This window comes from Pygoscelis adeliae, unplaced genomic scaffold (assembly GCF_000699105.1).
Source record: "Pygoscelis adeliae isolate BGI_AS28 unplaced genomic scaffold, ASM69910v1 Scaffold233, whole genome shotgun sequence".
NCBI classification, from domain to species: domain Eukaryota; kingdom Metazoa; phylum Chordata; class Aves; order Sphenisciformes; family Spheniscidae; genus Pygoscelis; species Pygoscelis adeliae.
The window spans coordinates 698,714-720,147 of record NW_008824421.1 but is presented as its reverse complement, the minus strand read 5'-3'; the positions used below and the strand labels follow the sequence as shown (position 1 = coordinate 720,147).

Here is a 21,434-nt window from a genome sequence, read left to right as displayed (position 1 = left end):
GTGGTTTAGCGATCTGAACAAAGGACTGAGTAAGAGTTCCAGGGCTCTGCAAAAGACTTGCTATAAATCCTTGGGAGAGTTACTTGTCTTCGTTGTATCCCAATTTATCTATCCATAAATTTGAGCTGCTATTAATGTATTGCATATAAGCCATGAGAAGTCTGTTAGAGATCAGAACAGAACCTGGGGGGCCTTTTTCCCAGGCTTGTCATATAACATCAGGCCAGTTGTGCTTCTTTGGGGGCTTTGCAAACTCATTGACGTTCTTCTGCTTGAAGTTGAGAGGTCTTGTCTGTAAAAATATGGTTTACACTAAAATTCTCTGACTTAGCTGTATCTTCTGGTTTGGAGGAAGCCTGAGCCAGAGGAGTGAAGTGGACACTGAAATAAAGCCTTAGAATATAAATAAATCCAAAACAGTCCTCCTAATAACAGCAATTCTTTGTCTCCTGACTTTGTGGCCTAACGTCTGAGGCTCAAGGGGATATAAATACAACACTCTGTGCAGTGACTAATTACTCAAAATTCTGTGCATCAGCAGAAGTGGGACTTGTGGTTGACTCTAATATTATCAAATGCCTTTGCTATTTAATAATCTTGTAGCCGTACATTATTTAGCATGCCGTTTGCACAAAGAACAGTGATTTTATTTCAGCTATCTCTCAACAAAGTAAAAATGCAGCTGGTAGTAAATGAAGCATTTGGCAGACAATGTGTCTGATGTACGGTTCTCTAACTTGCTAAGAAGAGAAAAATGTTGTTGAGTGTTTAACCTTGTCCTGCCCAAGGATGTTGCAAGAAGGAGTAAAGTGATCACAAAGGGCAAGGTTTTCTTTCTCTTTTTCTTTTTCTTTTTCTTCTTCTTCTTCTTCTTCTTTTTATTTTTCTTTTTCTTTCTCTTTTTCTTTTTCTTTTTTCTTTCTCTTTTTCTTTCTTTTTCTTTCTCTTTTTCTTTTTCTTTCTCTTTTTCTTTTTCTTTCTCTTTTTCTTTCTCTTTCTCTTTTTCTTTTTCTTTCTCTTTTTTCTTTCTCTTTTTTTTTCCTCATCTTCCCTTTCTTTTTCAAGGAAGGAGAAAAAGTTACTATCGGGCAAACAGCTTATCTATCGGTGGGGTTTACTCACACACCAACACAGAGTAATTATGCCCAGAGCTCCCATTAACATCCCGCAAACCAACAGCATAATAGCCTCCTTTCTTTAACATGCAACCAAAATAGGTTAATAAATAAGGTTAGTTCCAGTCATAGCCCACTTTCTGACTTAGCCTTCTGCATTCCCTCTTTTACAAATATGGAATCCATTGAATTTTGGAACAGAAAAACCATGAGGAATAAGTTAATCTGCCAGACACTCCAATCAGCAATCTGCACTGTAAATCTATTTAAAGCTGCATCTATTATGTTCCGAAGTTCAGCTGAACTGTGAAAGGGCACATGACTGAAATCACTGCATTTGAGTTGACTCACAGTTAAGTGTAGATGGGAGTTGCTTGGCTCATCACAAGTTTCTGCTTCTGTTTCAGGCCTTCTAAAGACACTTCAGTTTTTGAAGGCTTGGTCAGTGGCCTAAGGGTGTACAGGTATCCAGTGACGAGAGGAATTGCAAGAGTTGCATCCCTCTGCATTGGCAGTCAACTGAGAAAAGGTGGAGCAAACTGGATGCGCCCTCTTTTCCTTTTGAGATCAGAAAGCTGTACTATCCCCATTTTACAGACAGGAACAATGGAACAAAAATGTTAGCAATTAGGTGCTCTGAAGCGTTAGCTAAAAATGTCCTGCTCCGAGTTACATAGGGAGTTGGGGTGATGTAGCCAAAAATGAAGCACAGGCGTATATTGTCCCATGCTACTCTCTTAACTTCTAGACAACATTGTCATGGAAGGAAACAGTGTTTATCTGCCTAGTAACTGTCTATTTTAATCTGTAAGAACAAACAATGTAAACAAAATGAGCAAACAGAAGCAGGCTTGTACAGAACAATTTGCAGCCTTGTTTTCCAGTGGAAGATTCCACAGACCACCCAGGCTTTGCTCTAGTCCTTTTCTCAACCACGGAACATCTAATTAAATCCCTCTCCATTCCTGACTCTAAGTGGAAGAGAGCTTACAGTCCTGTACAATTTCTTTCCAGATGGAAATGCATAATTTAACAGAGATGATACAGCTGACAGGGAGAAGGGGGCCCAAAACAGTATTAGCATTTGCCACAAATTGCATTAAATTACAAGGGGGTACTTAATGAAGATGTAGAATAAAAAGAAGATTAAAACCAATATTTAGTTTTCTAAGCCCCTTCTAAGATTGCAGAGTGCCGGGCAACGAAAACCCCATAGTGAAACTGAATTTCTGTCTCAGTTACTTTAGTGATACCAAGAATTGTTTGGTTTTGCTACACACCATCAGTATCAGGTCATGAAATTTTGAATTTTGTCCCATTGCGTCCTACAGCTTTGTTCCTGACACATGTATACATATACGTGAAGTTGCTGAGCACCTTACATTTTTTACTACTTCTGTACTCACAACACGAGGTAAAGTACTACTCTTACTGCTGTTTTGTAGATGGGGAACAAAAGCACACGGGGACTGGCTTGTCAGTGGCAAGTGAACCTGCTTCCCTTGATAAAGCCATAACAACTTCTCTGTGCTTCTCTTCAAAGAGAATTAGGACTGGAGGAAAAATTTTGTCAGGATATCACCTGTCTCATTTTTAGAACTGGACATCATTGTAGATGTCCACGTAAATGAGGAAGTACATAGCAGTGCGGAGTTGCTTTGCATTGGATGCTTCTTGAAGAGGCTGTAAGGGGTTTGTGGAAATGTGCTATGAGGGCGGATGCTTTGGCTCCACTACTGTCATACTGAGAAATATTCCAGTTTGGAGGTTAACCCACTTGATTTGTCTGGACAGAAAAAAGTAGGGACACGAGCAGCATTTATGCACCAACTCAAATGTTTTGTTTGGGGGCCAGAACACGCGAGGGATACAGCATCCAACATCTGGGCCTGAGATTACATTCTGATGAGGTCTAGGGAAGCTGAGTTCAGAAATATCTTGAAGCTATCTTTGTGCCATCTCACCTCTGGGATGCTTTAGTAAATGAAACAATGGTATGATTTATACAGGTTGAGAGCAGAGTAGGAAATGACCCTTTTATTGCTGCTCTTGGGCTAACTATGGCTTGCAATGCAAGTCAAAATCATTGCAGCATTGCAGCAGAATGTGCCACATCCCTTTTCTTGATTTGTTCTCCTCCCCTTGTCTTTATGATGAAGCCAGCACAGGGTCTCCTCCAAGAGGATGTTCAGTCCTGGTATGTAGCTCACCCTGTTTTCGGAGCAGATGTTGGGCCGCCAATGCGTGCACACAAGACAGTGTCAGTTGTAACCGTGCATAGCGCTCTGGGATATCTGACTTGCACAAAGGATGGAGGGGAGGGAAAACCAACTGTGTGCAGCCATCCTTTCTAATTAAATTCCTGCAGTTAAAAATAGCTACTGGAAGCTGGCGCTTCTGGCACATCCAGAGCATCACCTTCCCAAGTATCTTTTTCTGGCCTGAGACGTAGGAAGTTGAAAATGTGATCCACTGTGTAATAGTGCAGCATATTCTTGGCCAAACTCCTCATCATTTTTTGCCTCTTGCATTTATGGTTAGCTTACAAATGTTATGTGTATTCTTTTCTTCTTTAAAGCTATTCTCTGCAGAACCAGGTATCATCCTGGCTATTGTGGAACGTAACCTATTCTCAGTTTGTTCACATCAGTTCTGGCTATGGTGAGAGAAGGCAAACCTGGCTTCCGAGCCCGTTGCCTACTTAGTTATCCAGAAATGCCAACTGCAGTAATGTTGATATTGAACTAAGACCTGATTTCCCCCAACAGAGTTTTCATTGCCAAGTAATTTTGGTCACTACAGAAACCAGAAAGGTTTGCGTTGGATCAGTGATATTGCATAATTAGGTTTTCAAAAGAACAAGAACAGAGAAATGAGAATAGTGGGGAAATCAGGCTTCTTGCTTTTGCAAATTCTAACCACAGAAAATGCCAGAAGTTTTATTTCTTATCAAGAATAAAGGAGTTTTAATCTTTCGTAGCCTGTCCCGTGGACAGAATATATTTTACAGCTTCAACTAGACAAATGGAAGGAAGCCAAAACCGTAAGTTTTGGTGATTGATGGCAGTAACCTATAGGAATGCCTTTAATGGCCAGTTTGCAGTTGAGCATAATGATTTTGTCACTTTCCTCAGGGTTTTATTTTGTGTCTGTGTGTGTAGAGATAGACATACACATATAAAACCAGCTATTCTAGACCAACTCAGCTGTAGAAAAGCAGATTCCCAAATTCTGGCAGCAATGTTTGTCAGCTGCACAAATGGCTAAGGAGTATTGTTTGTATTCATTTCAAAGCACAAATAGACGCAGAAATACAGGTAAGGAAAAGTCTCTGAAGCTTGTGCCTCATTACTGGTGTCTGTGATTTTGTTACTGAAATCATTAAGCAGGCAGTATGTTCGTTGGAGAGATCCATTTTACAGGCAATCCCGCAGAGAATGCCTTTCTGTCAGAAGCAGTGCCTTGGTGCTCACCTACTGCTGAAGACCACGAGCGAGGTGCGGGAGCCCTGTTTTCTGCACGCCTGCCCCGTGGGTTAAAGACAACAGAATGGGTGGGTAGCAGAGAACAATGCCCTAGAGCAGAGCAGCAGTTCTGGCTTGTAGGTCACATCTTGCTGAACTTAGAGAGAGGAGCTACAACTCGCATACTCATCGAAAAGATTGGACAAACTCAGTAGGAAAAAGAATGCGGGGAGCTGGCAAGAGGACAGTGCTAGAGTGAGCTCAGACAAAAAAACCTCCTGAAGTTTGGTGGTTTTTTTTTTCCCTCCAGGATGTGTAGTTCAGAGGTAGGCGGGAGCAGTGGCCAGCCAACAAAGGCTAGATACTGTGGTTTTGAAAGAGGCACTCGAGCATATGGAGCTTTCGTGCAAAAAAAGAATGTTTTTTTTATCAATTCCAGGCGAGATGGCAGTTGTGTCATTCTGAGTGCATCTCGTCAGATTAGATGGGATCACTTAAGAGTTTTCTGGCATTTTCAGTCTGAGAGAAAAAAAACACATGTGGCTAGTGAAATTGCCCAGCAAGGAGATTTCCCCCTTCTGACTTGGCTGTTGGATTATGGGGTCCTGAAGCCATGTAAGCCCCTGATGGGATACCGGGTGACGCAGTCGGTGACAATTTGGCCAGTTCTCTCCTGGCTGGGGAGCTCATTGTTTGGAAGGGAAACCCACTGCCAGTATTTGCAGTGGATTATGAGAATAACGTGATGTTTTCTGGGCAGGGCTTTGGCTCTAGTTTCATTTGTTCATTAGATGAAATTTGTGAATTAATACATAAGCGTGAGCTTTGTTAGGAAGAAATTACAAGTTGGCATGAGTGTGACATGAATAATGAAGGGAGTGAAGTACTTCTCAAGGAAGTGAGATAAGCGAAGCTTTTCATTAGAGTAGGAGAGTAGGTGCGTGTTGTTGAGGCTTGATAAACCAGTTTGAGATGTACAAATCAACCTTCTGAGGAGTTGCTATATTTAGGGCTGAGTTTCAACCACGACTCTGATTCCGTGCAAGTTCAAACTTTGGGAAAGGTAGATAGAGCTCCTGTAGCATGTTCAACTGAAAATCCATCTTATTTCTGTTAGTGGCGATGTCTGCGTGCTTCGCTGTTGTTGACACATCTTGGTATATACGCTGTTCTTTGCAAGAGTGCCACTGGAGAGTTTTGTATTGAGCTGAAGTGTAATGAGAGTTTTCCAGTACTGTGTTTCGTATGTCGTAGGTTTTCTATATGCACTCCAGCAATAAAAGAAGTGTGGAGGGTTTCCTCTGCTGGTTTTGAGTTTCTCTGTGAGGTATGAACTTTCAGATCAAATGAAAGGAGGTCACAGATCATAGCTCAAGTGTGAAACCAGGGAAGAAGCAGGTACCAAGGCAAAAGCTAACTGAAGCTTAAGCTGAAGATTTACACAGAAGTGTATCCTAAATTGAAATACTCCTTGCCAAAATATCTATCACTCTGGTAGCGTAGGAATCAGAGTAGTGGTGAATTGTTTGGTTGATGGGAACCTCACAAGTTCAGCCACATGGTTCCGTTGTTTTCAGAAAGGCGTGTGGAGTTCCTGGTTCAGTGCTCTTACTCCATTGTGTAAGAAAGAAAGAAATTCATCACCTCTCATTAATGCTATCTGGAGTTGAAAGGAGTTTATATGAGCATCATCACACTGAATTGTTTTGATGATTCAGAAAACAGAGTGCTCCCTGTGGGTGAATACTTTGTTGGCTTTCTGGGGTTAGTCTATAACACAGAATAACTTTCTTCCCTGGTGCTGAGTGGCATACTGGAATATTATTACCTGGCAGAACAAAGCTCTCCCGTGCTCCCTCCCAGATTTCGTCAGTGTGCGCTAAGAGAAAGCCATCACCTCACAGAAACCTTGCAGTATTTTTCTTGTAAACAGCGAGGTGGGAGCTCCTCTGTTCTGATCCTGACTGAGAGTCTAGCAGAGCTGTGGGCAGCTCATGGAGGTCCACTTACTAATTTTGGATACCTCAGTTTCGGGATTCCCAAGCTGTGCCTCATTTTTGAAGGATGGGTAGCTCATGTGACTCCCGTTAAAGTCCGTGCAAGATCAGGAGCTCTGGATTCAGCCCCACAGATGTCTCAAAGTGGGTGTTCCTAACGTTCTTGATCTTAAGTTGGGTTCAGTTCCCGTCATGTGAAATGAGAGCATTATTACCTGCCTTCAAAACAGATGCTGTATAGGGGCTTTGAAATGTAAAGCAGGACTGTGTGATATTGCCAGATCTCTAGATACTTTCAGCTGTGCTTTTTAGATCACATACAAATTAAAAATTGCAGAGTTGTAAACGTTGTATGTTTTATTTCCAACATTCACCACAAACCAGATAACTTTTCAGGGGAATTCATGCATCTGTAATGCTTGTCGCTGATCTTTTTAGAAACAGTGAATAACTTAATGTAGTAGGATGTTTCAGAAAGGAAAGAAAAGGCATGCAGGAGGCCTTGTATCGAGATTAATCTCTCAGGAATGCAGGGGGTTAACGGTCAGGCTGATTAATCACTGTTAATGAACCATCAGGAAATCTGTCAGGAAGTGGGTAAAAATTCCTGATGGCTGATGTGAAGCATTGTGTGGTGTGCTCTGGTTTTGATGTTTCCCAACTGATATTCTACAGTGGGTGTAGTTTAGTTACCTCTAAGTTCTCAAGACATGTGAAGGACCAGATGACATGCTGCCCTTGTTCAGCTTGAGTAAGTGAGCAAGAAATTTTCCCCATGCATAGCTATGCAAGTACGATGCAACATAAGTGCAAGAAAGTCAGGGATTGCTCCTTCCCACAGCTTCCCAGAACAGTCTGAAAAAGATACAGAAAGGAAGCATGATCATTCCCTCATTCCTCCAGTCGGAGCCCACCGGCTACAGGGGGAAGAGTGGAACAGGCAGCTTTCCCTGTGTGAACGAGGAGCCAGAGTATTAGGGCTTGGGTACACAGCTGAGTTAATGAATTGCCTGGTGTTGACCGAGGGTGAGGTTTCACAGTTGGCTTAAGCTGATCCAAGATCACGCTGCTGCCGAAAGGAGTGTTTCTAACCTCTTTCTCCTTTGCATTGGACTAGCTATCATGTGGTAATACAGCAGCTTGCCAATCTGGATGGAAACTAATGTTTCTTGGTCAGTGTTAGCTGGCTTAGTCTTCAGATGGATCAGAGAACTGATCTGCCTCACTGCTTGGCTGCACGAGTGCTAGATCTGATGTAGGGGAGGGCGTGGGAACATGAGACAAGGATAAAAACATGAGTGGGGACTGAGCCTTTCAGCAATAACGTAACCATGGATTGGCTTAAGCCTATTACGAAACTGCAGTCTGAATCACTGGAATCGAGTGCACTGTCAACCTACAGGGAATGCAAATTAAAATGTGTTAGCTTACACCTCCCGCCGTTCTTAAACAGTGGCTGAATACAGCCATTCCGCACGTGGCCGGGAGGAAGGAGCGGATGGTGGGACAGCAGCATAACAGTTCCCTGTGACTTGGTCTGGAGTGCGCAGACCACATCAGGCAGCATCGGTGTGTGTTTGGGGAAGGCAGAGGGGAAGAAGAAAGGAACAGACGAGCACCGCCTACCATGGATTCTCTCTATGTATTTTCCTATTTCTCTCTATGTATGTTCTAGCTTGTCTTCGTGACAAGACTGCAGAAACACTCAATTACCAGAGCACAGATTAAGCACAGTAATGCAGTTGTGGATCCAGACCCTAAAAGTCTGGAGCACAGTGTGCTCTCCTAGTACTTCTCCTTTATCTTCAACCCAAGTAGCTTTGCAGTGCTCTCTAGCCTGCACCAAAAGCTTAACTTCAATCTAAAAAGGCGAGCCCTGCTATTTGTTTCAAGTTCATTTGTTCTTTATTGCAAAATTTTGTAGTTCCATGTTAAGGACTCTTTATCATTTTATTCTGGCTCAAAACTCCATGCATAGATGGGAGTTTTTAGGAATGGACAGTATTTAGGAATAACTGTCTGGTTATTGTGGAAAATCTCTTTGTAATTTTCAAATATTTCAGGTTTTGGAGGTTTGTGACCAAAGGTCTGCTCCTGTAAGCACAGCTGTGCAGAGCCCCACCAGCATCTGTGGGGTGCCCTACAAAGACGGCAATCCTTTCACACAGGATCAGCAACCCCAGACACTGTGGGTGTAGTCACCCCTGTTAGGCCTTGAGCTTAGGACATAGTTTGAAGATAGTCAAATTAGTTTAATTTCAGGAGAGTTTCAAAGTAGTGGAGTTGTTAGTTTAATTTAAAGACTGTCATAATTCAAACTGCCAAATTATCTCTCCAGTGAAACATAAGGAAAAATGGGGGGGCAGGGGGGAGGGGAATAATTAAACCCCACAAAAATAAAAAAAAATATTGCACAGTCAAATAAATGCAAAAGTCAAAAAACCAGCCAGTAACATTTCCAGAAATAAACCATTCTCCATCACATAGAGGATAAACATGGGCTCTTTCAGGGAGAAGGAAATCATAAAAATAAAGACCAAAAAAAAAAAGCTGTATAACTGATTCAACCACTGTTACCAAGGGACATTTTACTCCCTGAGCATTTCAGCTGAAATTATCTCCTAGCTGAGACATAGACCCTCCTGGCACAAGAATGTCTGAATATATCCCAAAGGCTGGAAATGTTTCTCCAGTTCCACTAGTAACCTTTCATCAAAGCACAGCCCAGGGATTCTTGTAGGGAGACATCGGCTTTCCCCACTTATGAGCAACGGACAGTGAGTGTCTTCGCTGACAGATATTTTTGTGTCACGTAGGGCTGATTTGTAGTTTGGGTACAGAGTAGGCAGGGGTACAGCAAGGAATGTTGAGCAGATGTGACAGAGAGCGATAACATCCTTAGCATAATTCAGTATCACATGGTTATGGAGTGCTATAAATACAACAGGAATTCTCCAAGGCCCAGTTCCTTCCACAGAGTTGGGCACCTCTGCTTGCCACGCATTTAGACTGCACTAAATCAGTGTAATCCTCAGGCTTCGCTCATTTGTGCACTGCTGTGAATGCTCCTAGGAGACTATAAGCATCATTGCAAGCAGTATCGTTGATTCTACATCATAATGCCGTTTTTGACAGCTTTTGGATTGATGTTTTGATTTATTCACTAAACAAAGAATTTACCATTACATGCATGCCTAATGTTTCTTTGGTACTGCTATACAACGCATCACCCTTTTTAGCACTTGGTAACACGCTCTTACAATGTATTTAATGGAATGAATCCGTGTAATACACAGAGCGCACATGGGCTGTGACTTCTTGAAAAATCACCCCAGGAAGGTTTTCTGAGGTTCAGTAACAACGTCAGGCTTCAGGAGCCAGAGCCCCCTCCTGTTCTGACATGGTTGCCATTACTCTTGCCCAAGAGGACAGGCTGGGAGGGCGAAGGCCGAGCAAGAGGTTGCCCTAGAACAAGACAGTACAACTGCTGTGACACTGTGAACTGTAGCTTTTGGCCTCTTGGCCTCCAAATTTTTTTGGTGAACAAGTCATCTTATTGTGTAAGTGAAATGCATCCTATTATTCTATGCATGACTGATTGAAAAATGCTTTACTTGCTGGAAAGGCTGTTGAACAATATAGTTTCCACTTACAAAGCACTTTCCTTAAAAAGCTTCTCGGGGCAGCATCGTATAAAAATAGTTATACTAAAGTTGTGAACCAGCTTCTGACAAATCAGGACTAACAAAAGCTAAGGTATAAATAGAAGTGTTTTCGTGGGTTTTCTCTTCTCTAGAGGCACAGAACCTCAATCAGTGCTGGATCGTAACAAACAAAAATGCCCTTTTCCAGACACACAGGAAAACAAGGACCTTCCAGACTACTGGCACAGAATATAAATAGGTTTTCAAAACTGCTTCAAAAACCATAAAACTTAGTCAAAACCATAACATTTGCATTTTAGAACTAGCCATGCCATATCAGACAAATTTTTTGATCCAATTCTTTCTTTTATTTCATACAAACTAGCATCTGCTTCAGAGAAAGGTTAAACAAGTTATGTTTTTATAATTATGGAATGAATTGTCTCCAGGCACTCAAGGATATGAGGATTATCTCAAAGTCTGCAATGTATTAGGATTCCTGGAAGACAAATGCTGAAGAACGTAAAATACTACATATTCTGTGTTTGTATTTTGTCAGTGAGCAGAATAAATGCACCTTACTGGTCATTTTCAAAATTCATTATTTTTGCAAAGTAGGTTTTTTTTTTTTTCTTATAGCAGGTTTTGAAACAGCTAAATGTAAAGCTAGTATTTGCTAATCCAGAGTTTGGATAATCTTGATTTTACTCTGAGCCTGTTCCTTCTTCTGCTCTGTGCTGACCTTTTCTCAATCTACCAAACCCAATGTAGTTTAATCCACAATACCAAAGAGGGAAGGTCTGTTTCTGTAAGCCAAAAATAGTCTTTATTGCAGTCAACCTTGCAGCTGAATCAGTTCTGCTATTGCTCTTTAAGTCATGTTTGACCAGCCGTGTCTGCACAGACCAGAAGCAAGGTTGAACAGGGTATCCACATAATCAGTCTGATGCATGCCGCTGTTTTCAGTGTAGTAGCTCCCATATTGAAAACAGCCCCCCCCCAAATGTTTACGTACCAACAACTGAATTTATGATACCCTTGGGGACTGTAATAGCTGAGCTTTAGAGACACTGACTGCTTCAGTCTCTGTATGGGAAGTAAGGATTTCAGCAAAAGTTTACTGGCATCAAACCCTTCTGTATATTCTCCAATCATCCCTTAATCTTTTCTCTTGCAAAAAAAATACTAGGGGGCCTTTTTCCATTCTGCATGGAAGTCTGCTGTTCATCCCCTTTTCCACCTTTATAGTCATTTAACATTGTTCAGCCTCGCCGAAAGGGAGATCTACAGCCGTCTCACAACCTCAGAGCATCACCCACAAGTGGAGAGGCACAGTGACTTTGCAGGGAGAACTTACTTACGCTCCATCTTGCCGTCATCCAAACTAAGACCTGGGTGATGTGCGGTTAGTCTTTTTTGCTCCAATAGCAAACAGCGCAGCACTTATTTGGGGCAGTGTTTAGTTACCTCCATTGAAAAAAATGATCAAAAAGATAGTATTCTGCTCCGTGCTGCTGCCGGGTAGTAGTTTATGCTATTTGACACCAGATATTCTGAGTATTCCTCATTAAAATAACATTTGGCCACTTCCATTACCCAGTGATCACTGTATGAGAAATATTTGATGTAAAAATGACGAGTTCTTCCTGCTAGAGCTACAGCATAACTGATCTGCTTGCTGAAATTCTGCTTCTGCCTGTAACAGCAGCGCCAAAGTAGCTTTAATAATTAATCATGCACCGATTAGATTATAAACTCTGAGATGGGCCGGAGATTTTTGTATTATGCATCAGACAAAAGACACTGGCAATGCTTAACTAGCAGTCACCTGCTCCTGCTCCACCTGCCATTGTGGGAGCACTCTGGAAACCAGGAGGGAGACAAAGGCCCAACAGAAATTGATAAAAACCTTCACCTGCCCCTGGTGGGTTCAGGAATACGGAACTGTTGAAACAGGTGCTGCTACAGCTGCGTGCTGGGGTACAACTTTCGCTTATTAACTTGCCAGGCGATACTCTACATCGTACCCCGCTGTGAAGGCGATAGAAGACAGCGTCCAAACTTCAGGCTAAGCGAGAGTTAAGCAGGGAGTTTCCTGACTGGGAACACCAATGCAAACAGCTGCTGTGGAAGGGCTGGGCAAGGAGGGACAAGGCGTGGCGTGGGCACCCCTATCCTGCGCTCACCCCCTTTAGGGTTCCCTTGCAATTGCCACGCTGCTCTGCCCTGTCAGCTGCTTGTAACGTTGCAAACAGATTTCTGTGGAAATCGTATTTTTTTGCCGGAATGATATTATATGCAGCTGACTTTAGGGTAAGTAGGAGTTTAACGCTGAGAACCGCTAGAACTCAAAATTGGAAAATTACTTCCTAGCCTTAACTTCCCGTTAGAAATTTTGCTCAGCTATCTTAACTAACTTTTTCCAGGCCCTTTGCTCTTGCCGCATGACTCTTGGGGCCTATTTATTACAACTACAGAGGCAAAACCCCTCAGGGGAGATAGTCCCTATGCTAGTTCTCAAATGAAATAAGGTATTACCAGTGTGCCCAGCGTTAACGCTTTTACTGGTATGAAAGTATGATTAAAAAAAGGGGACCTTAGAACCAGTTTTATGGTACCAACAAGAATTGTTATCAGTCTGGCCTTAGAAATCAAGCCAGTTTTAGGGGAGGAGGGGGAAGGGACACTGTGGAATGACATGAGCAAATCAAGTGAAAAATGATTCATTTTGCCAGTTGTTGGGACACTACAGAGCACCGAACATGGCAAAACAACAGTTATTGTTAAAAAGCGCTCAGGAGGCAAACGGTTGTCATTCCCTGCTGATCAGAGAACTAGTGGTATCCGGGCTAAAGGGTCAGAGGAAGCCCGGGCAGGGCCAGCGCCCCTGTGGGGAAGGTGTACTCCCCGTTTGCCGAGGGCTTGCGTGGGGAGGGGCAGAGCATCAGGCAGCTCTCGTGGGAGACACGGCCTGGGGATGGGTAGCTCAAGAGGGCCACGGCTGCCAGAGCTCCAGGTGAATGGGTGAATGTCGCTGTCCTCCACCCCCATGGTCAAGCTCGGCACAGGTGGGAAGGCTTGCCCCAGGAGTAAGAGCCGTTTGCGTGAGAGACGCAGCATAGACCTTCATTAGTGGGACCTTTTTAGTGAACAACAAGCCAAGTTCTGGAGGCATCAAAACGTATCATTCTGCAACTAGGAATTTACAGACGCCACAAGCCACACGGCTTATTTTTTTCCCCTTTTCTCTGTCCCTTCTACCACTGCCCTTTATGAAAAACAGAAGTTAAATGAGAGAGAAACAGCTTTAATGAAACATTCAGGTTGAGAAATCACAATCTGACACTCCAACAACAGGAAGTTTCAAAAGCAGTGTTTATAACAGCACGCTGCTGAGCTGTAGCACACTTGCCTGTCTTTTTCTTTACGTTTAAGCCATATTGTAGTGTGTACCTCGATTCAGCAGCTGGGCACAAAGAGAGTATTGTGGCATTAGTTTAGCGTGGCAGAATTTCCTAGGTGTAGAAAAGTGAGCTGAACCCAACCCCTGAACAATTTCCCGACTCCTGCCATCAGCGCTGCAGCTTTTGTCTTTCCAGTAAACGCATCTGAATTGTCTCCCTGTGCAAGTACGCTTAAACTTGTTATTTTATTCTAGGGAGCTGGAGACAGTTTTGTGGGAGCACTGGCCTTCTACCTGGCTTATTATCCCAAGTTACCCATGGAGGAAATGATCAGGAAGTCGAACTGCGTCGCATCAGTGAGCGTCCAGGCATCAGGGACACAATCTTCATATCCTTACAGGAAGGACTTGCCTCGGGACCTTTTCTAATTGACATTGTCTAGCTCAATGTACTGATTTTATCTTATCCCAGACAGCATTATTCTTTTGACTGCACCGAGGTTCTCCTCTGCTGACTGGAAAGACCAGGAAAGTCTCTTAGCTTCTTATTTGAGGAATCCTGTTAGTTCCTGTTCTACAACAGTGCGATGGGGTGGGTTGGGTGGGCCTTCCAAACACAGCCCAGCAGGTCTCTCTGGCCCCACACATAACCATTGGGCTTCTGGCCATCCCACACAACGCGCTAGACTGAACTACATGAAGTTTACAGCAAAAACTCTGGAGGGTGTTGGGCTCCTGGTAATATTTTTACTTGATTTTATCAGAACTTCAGCACATGAAGCAGAGCGTTAGCTCTGAGATTGCAACTTCAGTCCTCAGCTGCAGACACCAAGGCCAGCGTTCGGCTCGTAACAAAGCACCGTACATCGAGCCCTGGCCCATCTATTCCCGCGTGCCTCAGACGCGGGCTGCGGCACTGCACTCTGCCCGACTGTGGAAGGTCCCTCAAACTGGCAAGAGGACAAGAGTGCTACTGAGATAGACTTTGAAAAATGTTTCTAGCCATATTGCTCTAAACATAGGTGAGCTAGTTAAGGAAGAAAAACTTCCAAAAGCATCAGAGAACTACTTTGGCTGTCTACTTTCTTCACACTTGACAGAAATCCAGGAGTGAAAAACCTGTCCTACTTGCCTGACTGAAAATAATATAGCCCTTTTAGCCGTGGTCATAGCTCATCCAAAAGCTCATCTTATTTCACCAGGTTCCCATTGCCTCTTCCTTTCCTAGGAAGGAGCTGGTGCAACACTACCCCTCCAAGGAATGACACCAATTCGTGGTCACTACTGTTGAATCTGTGGCTGGTAGGGTAGAAAAAATTGGAATCCTGCCATTGGCTGTGGAAAATGTTAATTTTTATTGCCTTATAAAACAATAGTTCCTTTGAAGATTACAGCCTCTTTCACAATGGAAAACACAGACAATGGGATTTGCTATTTAATTTTTTTTTAATTGAGTACTGTAAAAATAACTCAAAAGATAAATAAATGTTACTGTGATGATCTATGTCCAGACACTAAGAATTTTCTCTCTCTACATTGTTTTATTCACAATGGCCTTCAAGTCACAGGAGACGGTGATCCCAGTTCATTTCCTCTCTTTTCAGCCCACGTTGCTGGATTTCTGAATCAGCGTTCACCCCGTCCTCCCCCCAGACCATCCTCTCCTCATGCATAAATCAAGTCCAGTCATTGTTCAGATAGAGCGGATTTTTCTCTTCTCTGTGAAGAGGACACGTTGTTTTGCTATAGGGAAAAAAAGAATCTGTTAAGAAGCCTGAAGTGTTAAAATTCAATCCAACGAGCCTACGTCCCTTTCTCCTGGCTGCCTTCGCTGCTTAAATGAGTGCGGAGCAACTGACTGGCACGGCGCTGCTGTTAACCAACTCTTGAAGGAGTTTAGTGGTGCTTTCACTTTACCACATGTAATTTTTAGTTCCTAAGAGGTCCATTTTACCTCTGTGAAAATAAGTATCAGGATTTGAGTGGCTGAAAACATTCAACAGCTGCTCTGTGTGACTATTCTGAGTCACGGCTGCTCGATGGAGGGACAAAAATAGGTTCTTACTGCTTTCTACTACGCTTCAACTTCAGAGCCCCAACAACTACAGATGATGAGCTGGATCTAGTCGGTCTCACAGACTGACTGAAACGTTAACTAAGTGTCCTGTGGATCTCTCAATGAGGCACAAACCGACCCTGCCTCCAACGCCCGATGCAGATGTCATCAAAGTCAGTTCAGCTACAGGTTAAGCACAGTCAGTGCATTACTAAAAAAAAAAATTTAAAAAAAAAATCAAAGCAAAGTGTTACAATGCCATTTGAAAAGCACCACTGTTCCGATTGAACTTCATTATATGAATTCCTTTGTAAGCTACGCAAGAGCAATCCACACAATAACAAAATCATCTTCTTCCACATAAAAGTTTCGCTTTAAGAAATACTGCAACTTAGTAACACGTTCTGTTGCTGCAGTTAGGAGGTAGTGAAACTTGGGCACTACTGCCACTACTTCACTGAAAAGCTTCATTCTGTGGAGGTCCCAGGTTTTTGAGAAGTACAAAACATAAGGTGAAAATGCATGCCAAGTGAAAATGCTTCCTAACATATTCCTGATGTGAGTTGGTATCTAGACTCAAATTTACATCCCTTCACACATGCAGCACTTTCTCACATCAATTTCTCACTTGTGTTCTACTACAGGCTACAAAGATCAGAGCTTTTTTTCTTAATTATTTCCAATTTCGTACTTCAACAACCTACTACATGTTCTGCAACAGAAGCGCTACTTAGCCTGAGCTCTCCGCTCTCTTCACATTTCCTACAAGTTGCGAAGCTTCTGGAGGATCACTTTGCACAATGTTTCGATGCAGTAATTTAAACTTTTCTTATTCAAGAAAATAATCCCAGTGATCTCCCATTCCCTTTCTGTATGGAATTCAGAAGGAGAGCCACGACCTCTGTCAGCATGAGTGCTGATGAGAGCATACCGCTTCCCTGGTGGTTTCTCTCAAGTGCCATAAAGCTCCTGTACTGTTAGATCTGAGTATGAGAAGGTTAGTCATCTAACAAGAACATAAAGTTATAAGAAAAAAATAAACTTGAACCACATAACTACTGGCCATGCATTATGTTATCTAGTTAGAGCTGCTTAATACATTTCTTTATTCTATAGATTTAAATAAGCCTTTTTTGCATTAACTCCCCCATGCTATTTCTAGCATGGTCTGGTTTAAATTCTAAGTTTCTCCAAATTATGCTTTTTAATGTTAAATTAAGCTTTTTAATGTTAACTACAGACTGGTTCCTCCCTCAGAAACTTGAGCTCTTAGTCACCTTTCAAAAAGCTTGGTGAGCAAAAGGCAGCTTGGCAAGTGCTCTAACAGCCCAACAAATCAGATTCTTAAACTGAGAAAACTTGCGAGGACCAGAGGAACATAAAAGAACCCACAAACTGTCATCTGGAGAGCAGTATCATTTGTGGAGGAAAAAGAACTTGTGTTTATTTCTTTAAAAGAAAAAGTCCATTTTGTAAGTGATGGTTAAAATGTATTGTCTCGAGCACCCATGGCAGCTTAACAGAACATTTCTATTGATGCATACTTCGTGGCTGCTTGTTGGAGGTAGCACAGTCTAGCAAACCACACAAAGGAACAGAATGAAAGAACTCCTGTGTCACTTTGCTTTGCCACTGACATGTGGCATGGCTGTCATCAAAGACTCTGATGTGTCGGGCAAGTCATTACTTTGTTTCACTGCCACAATCTGTAAAATGAGGGTAACGTTTACTTCCCACTGGAATGTCATGAAGAACAGCAACTGTACAGTCATCTGAGTATGAAACATGTTATGACATATTCTGCTTAGATGGGAAAAATCCTGTTACATTCAAATCTTTTGCCCCACACAGTCACAGAAGCTTATACAAAGCAGGCTGACTTCTTCCCCAACCTCTTACCAATGGGATCGTATCTCAGCAGGACCAGTTTTTCCTGCAGTCGGAGTCTCCTGACGTTGAAACAGTAGCCCGTCTCAGCCGCACTTTTCATCCTCACCAGAATGTATCTAAAGTCACAAGGAATGTCTCTGTGTCAGTGCACAGGCACACAGCAACTGCCTTTGACCATGCCAGGGCATGGTCAAACGGACAAGCTTTTAGCATAAACAATTTGGCACAATCCCATAAGATACTTCATTTCAGCTTCATGGATGTTCTGGATGGGAGCGTCAATACTATATGCTAAACTTACAACACGGACAAAGAGCCCACTATAAACCATAAGCTCCAGCATCACGTTTAAGAAAGTAACTCCTGAACAGAATACAAGCCCAGAGAGAAGCAGCGCCTCCACCGAACAGTGAGGGGGGAGGAAGAAAAACAGGGAAGAAAGACAGAAAGACAGAAAGGAGGAAAAAAAAAATAAATCAGCATACAGTTGAGTCACAATGGCTTAAAAGATAATGGCAAGAGAGGAAGGATAATGGTAGTTAAAGATGTTCAGGCTGTAGATAACACTGTATCGTAGACTGTCACTTCCACATGCAGAGAGGAACCCGAGCAGATAGGATGGAACAAGAGGCATGCAAAAGGAGAAGCAGTGCCCCTTGGCACCGTCCATCCCGCTAGAGATACAGGGCTTGACGTTAACCCAGCCACGGGAACCCCCTTCCCCACTGGAGGGCTCTCCGTTTGTGGGGCGGACTGGCAGCAGCTGCCACGGCCCTGGGAGCAGGCAAAGCCAGGAGGCTGAGAAAGCCACCACCACACCACCCACCCTGGAAGTATGCTGAGATCTGTGCAACTTCCCAGGACAACAGGGCATCTTCTGAAGTTTCAAAAGAAAGGTCAAACTCTATAACCACTCCGTAAATTACATCCTTCCCTTCCATTGCAATAGGGATGGATACATCTCTCCACGTGGGCATTCAATTCATTTTCCTGCTTCCAATACAAAATCGTCTGTCAAAATTAACCTTGAAGAGACATCCATTCTTCCCCGCTTGCGCAGCTCTGACCACTGTACTTCCCTGAGCTCTCCCTTTTCAGCTTTGCAATCTAATTTACTGTCGAGTTCAAAATAAACAGAAAAACACTGGCTTCCTGCAGACCAACTGACCAAGCATAGTCTAGGGATTATCCCCAGTTATTGTCCTCTGCTGTACACTACTGCAGGTGTGATGTGTAGCACCAGTAACCACACGGACTCCTTCCCCTGTACCTCACCCACTTCCTCAAAGCCGCTGTGCAGTTTCCCCTTTCTGGGGGAATCAGTGGTATGAGTACGACCAGGCCTTGAAATTCTTGTGCACCACATATCTGAGGCCAAGCCCTTTCTGAACAATACACCTTGTTCAGAAAACTTGCTGCCCAATGAAGAAATGTAACTAGGAGCAGAGGCAGAAAAGAACAGTGGAAAGCTATCGGGACACGAGGAAAAAACCCAAGGGTAGCACGGAAGGATAAATAATATAAGGAGATAACATATTCCTGAAGTATATATGGGACTATACAAAGAACAGAGAAAGGAACATCAGGAAAAAAAAGGGGGGAGCGGGAACCCACTACATTATCATTAGTAACACCATTTTTAAAAGCTACTTTTTCACCTCGTGGAAACATCCTGCTTTGCTGTCTTTGTTTCTGCAAATAGATAATTGCCGAGATGTCAAACTGCTCTCTTCCCTGTCAGGCACATACTTGGGAAGCGCTTTCTTAATTTCAAACCCTGACAATTGTGCAGAAATCCTGTAACAGAAGAATCTCTTCAAACCCAGCAAGTGGTTGGTACTGGCTCTGTTGGGGGCTGATTCTTGGAAAAAAAAAAAAAAATCAGAAAATGTACCAAAGGCCATAGTTCCTGAGGTTGTGCGGTTCCAAACGTAATACACTTGCACAGAATGCAACTTCTGAGAATCAGAAGACAGGAATGTATTCATATAAATGTATCAGTTTAGCCCCTTGGATTTGTCTAGCTAATTTTCTTACAAATAGCATTTTGGACGCAAGTCATTCTCTCCACGTGATCTTGTCTCCTTGCATCCACACTGTAAGACTACTGGTGTGCTGAAAGTATATATTCCTTCCTTTCCAACCCTTAAAACACATCAGCTTTCTTTACAGGTCGAAGGACTGTGACTCATTTTCTTCCAGAGCCCACTGACATCTCTCCTGAGCTGGACTACAGAGCAAATCAAGATGCCCAGAGCACTGACCGCCCCGTCCACTCCTCACATATAAACATACAAACGTGCTAAAACTGGGAAGCGTTCTGCACCCTGCCTACGAGAAGGGTTCACAGCACCTGCCCAAAACCCAGCCCACAAACAACACAGAGACCCACGCTGTGCCTCAGCTTGCCCTCCTCAGCTAAAAAGCATGAAAGGTAAACAAGAGGAAGATTTGTGCATAATTTATAGCCCCTCTTTAATCATAAAGCACAGAGGTGTGCTTCCCTTGCGCAGGGCACTTTGGATATTACAGCTCAGCTCAACGCGACAGCCCATAGGACAAAACCTGCCTTTGCTGCATTTTTAGAACCTAGGGGGTTTTTCACACCATTCTGTACTTACCTGTGAAAAGGCACACATGCGGAAGGACAGAGAGGATGCAGCTAGGCTCAAGGACTGCAATTCTCTCAGGTATATTAAAAAATTCTAGAGAAGCCTAATATTTTGTAATGTCACTTGAAGATACAGGGTGGTAGCAGAAATCAGAAACTGGCAAGGAAAACATCACTTACTTAGATTTGCTCTTGGCCACTGTTTTTTTCGCAGCATGAAGAGAAAAGAAGAAGAAACAGTTATAATTTTATCTTGTTTCCTTTATATGCAATACATAAAGATTAAGAGTTCTCCACTGCCTGCCTTTGCAATAGCCCCAGATAGACTGTGCAGAGATTCACTGTCACAAAAAAATGCCACTCATCCTTCCACCTATGTGCTCCCAGTTGCGTGCTCTTTCTTCCATCACACCGCCTTTATAAGTGTCTGCAAACGCAGCGCCTAGCGCAACAGACTGCACTTGTTGCAGCCTCCAGATGTTTTCAATATAAAGCTTCAACGCCGAATATGAATTCACCAGATGAATACACAGTTAAGGCAGGTACGAACTAACACTGCTGCTGAAAACAGCAGTCCCACTCTCCCCTGCTGGCTTACACCCGCTCCTGCTCCAGTTCCTGCCGCGGTTCCAACACAAAGGTTTGCGTGGCCATACAGTGAACCAGACCAGGGAGCAGTTCTCAGACGAGACTAACCTTCTCAACAAGGCTGGTTTTAGGCCTCCTGATCTAACCCACCGCATAGCACAAAACAGGCAGAGTTATCTTCTTCTGTCAGCTCAGTGAATTTAAAGTAATCATAAATCTACAGCATAAATGCAAAAAAAAACCCACCAAAACTTAAAAAAATTGCTCATCTATACTCTGTCTGTGCAAGTCTTGCTTAGGCCATCATGAGCTTCCAGTCAACCTCCTCTTGCGCTGTTCCTTCACCACAGCCCAAGCTTATCCAGATACCGTGAAGGGCACGTTTCTCACCTCATACTCTCTCCCCCACCACCCGACTCCCTCCAGCGACTTCCCGTTTTTCCACTCAAGAGCTGAAGCTTCTTCACCTCACTCCTGAGGGCTCGCAAGTTCCGCTGCCCTCGAGTCCCCCACCCCGCCCCCTGTCACAGGGCCTAGCGCTCCGCCAACGGCGCCCCTCACAAACACCCCGCCGGCCTCTCCCGCCGGCCCTGATCTTCTTTGCCCCCACGGAAGCCGCCCTCCCTGGACGACGGCCCCGTCCCTCCCCGGGGGATAAGGACGCCC

General features: G+C 43.4%; 2 protein-coding genes across 2 annotated transcripts in view; one reads left to right on the top strand and one right to left on the bottom strand.

Annotated features, from left to right (window-relative positions):
* RBKS (ribokinase) overlaps positions 1–15,138 on the top strand; it is a 71,922-nt gene extending 56,784 nt beyond the window's left edge. The window contains exon 9 of the mRNA XM_009320922.1: positions 13,879–15,138. Coding sequence (XP_009319197.1) covers positions 13,879–14,052 — 174 coding nt within the window. The 3' untranslated portion in view covers positions 14,053–15,138. The remainder of the gene's footprint in view (positions 1–13,878) is intronic.
* On the bottom strand, positions 15,051–20,398 carry MRPL33 (mitochondrial ribosomal protein L33; the record flags this gene model as incomplete). The annotated part of the gene is made up of 3 exons (XM_009320904.1): positions 15,051–15,366; positions 17,579–17,685; positions 20,361–20,398. Coding segments are annotated over 3 exons (195 nt in total), but the record flags the coding sequence as incomplete, so codon positions are not given.
* Positions 20,399–21,434: the final 1,036 nt, after the last annotated feature.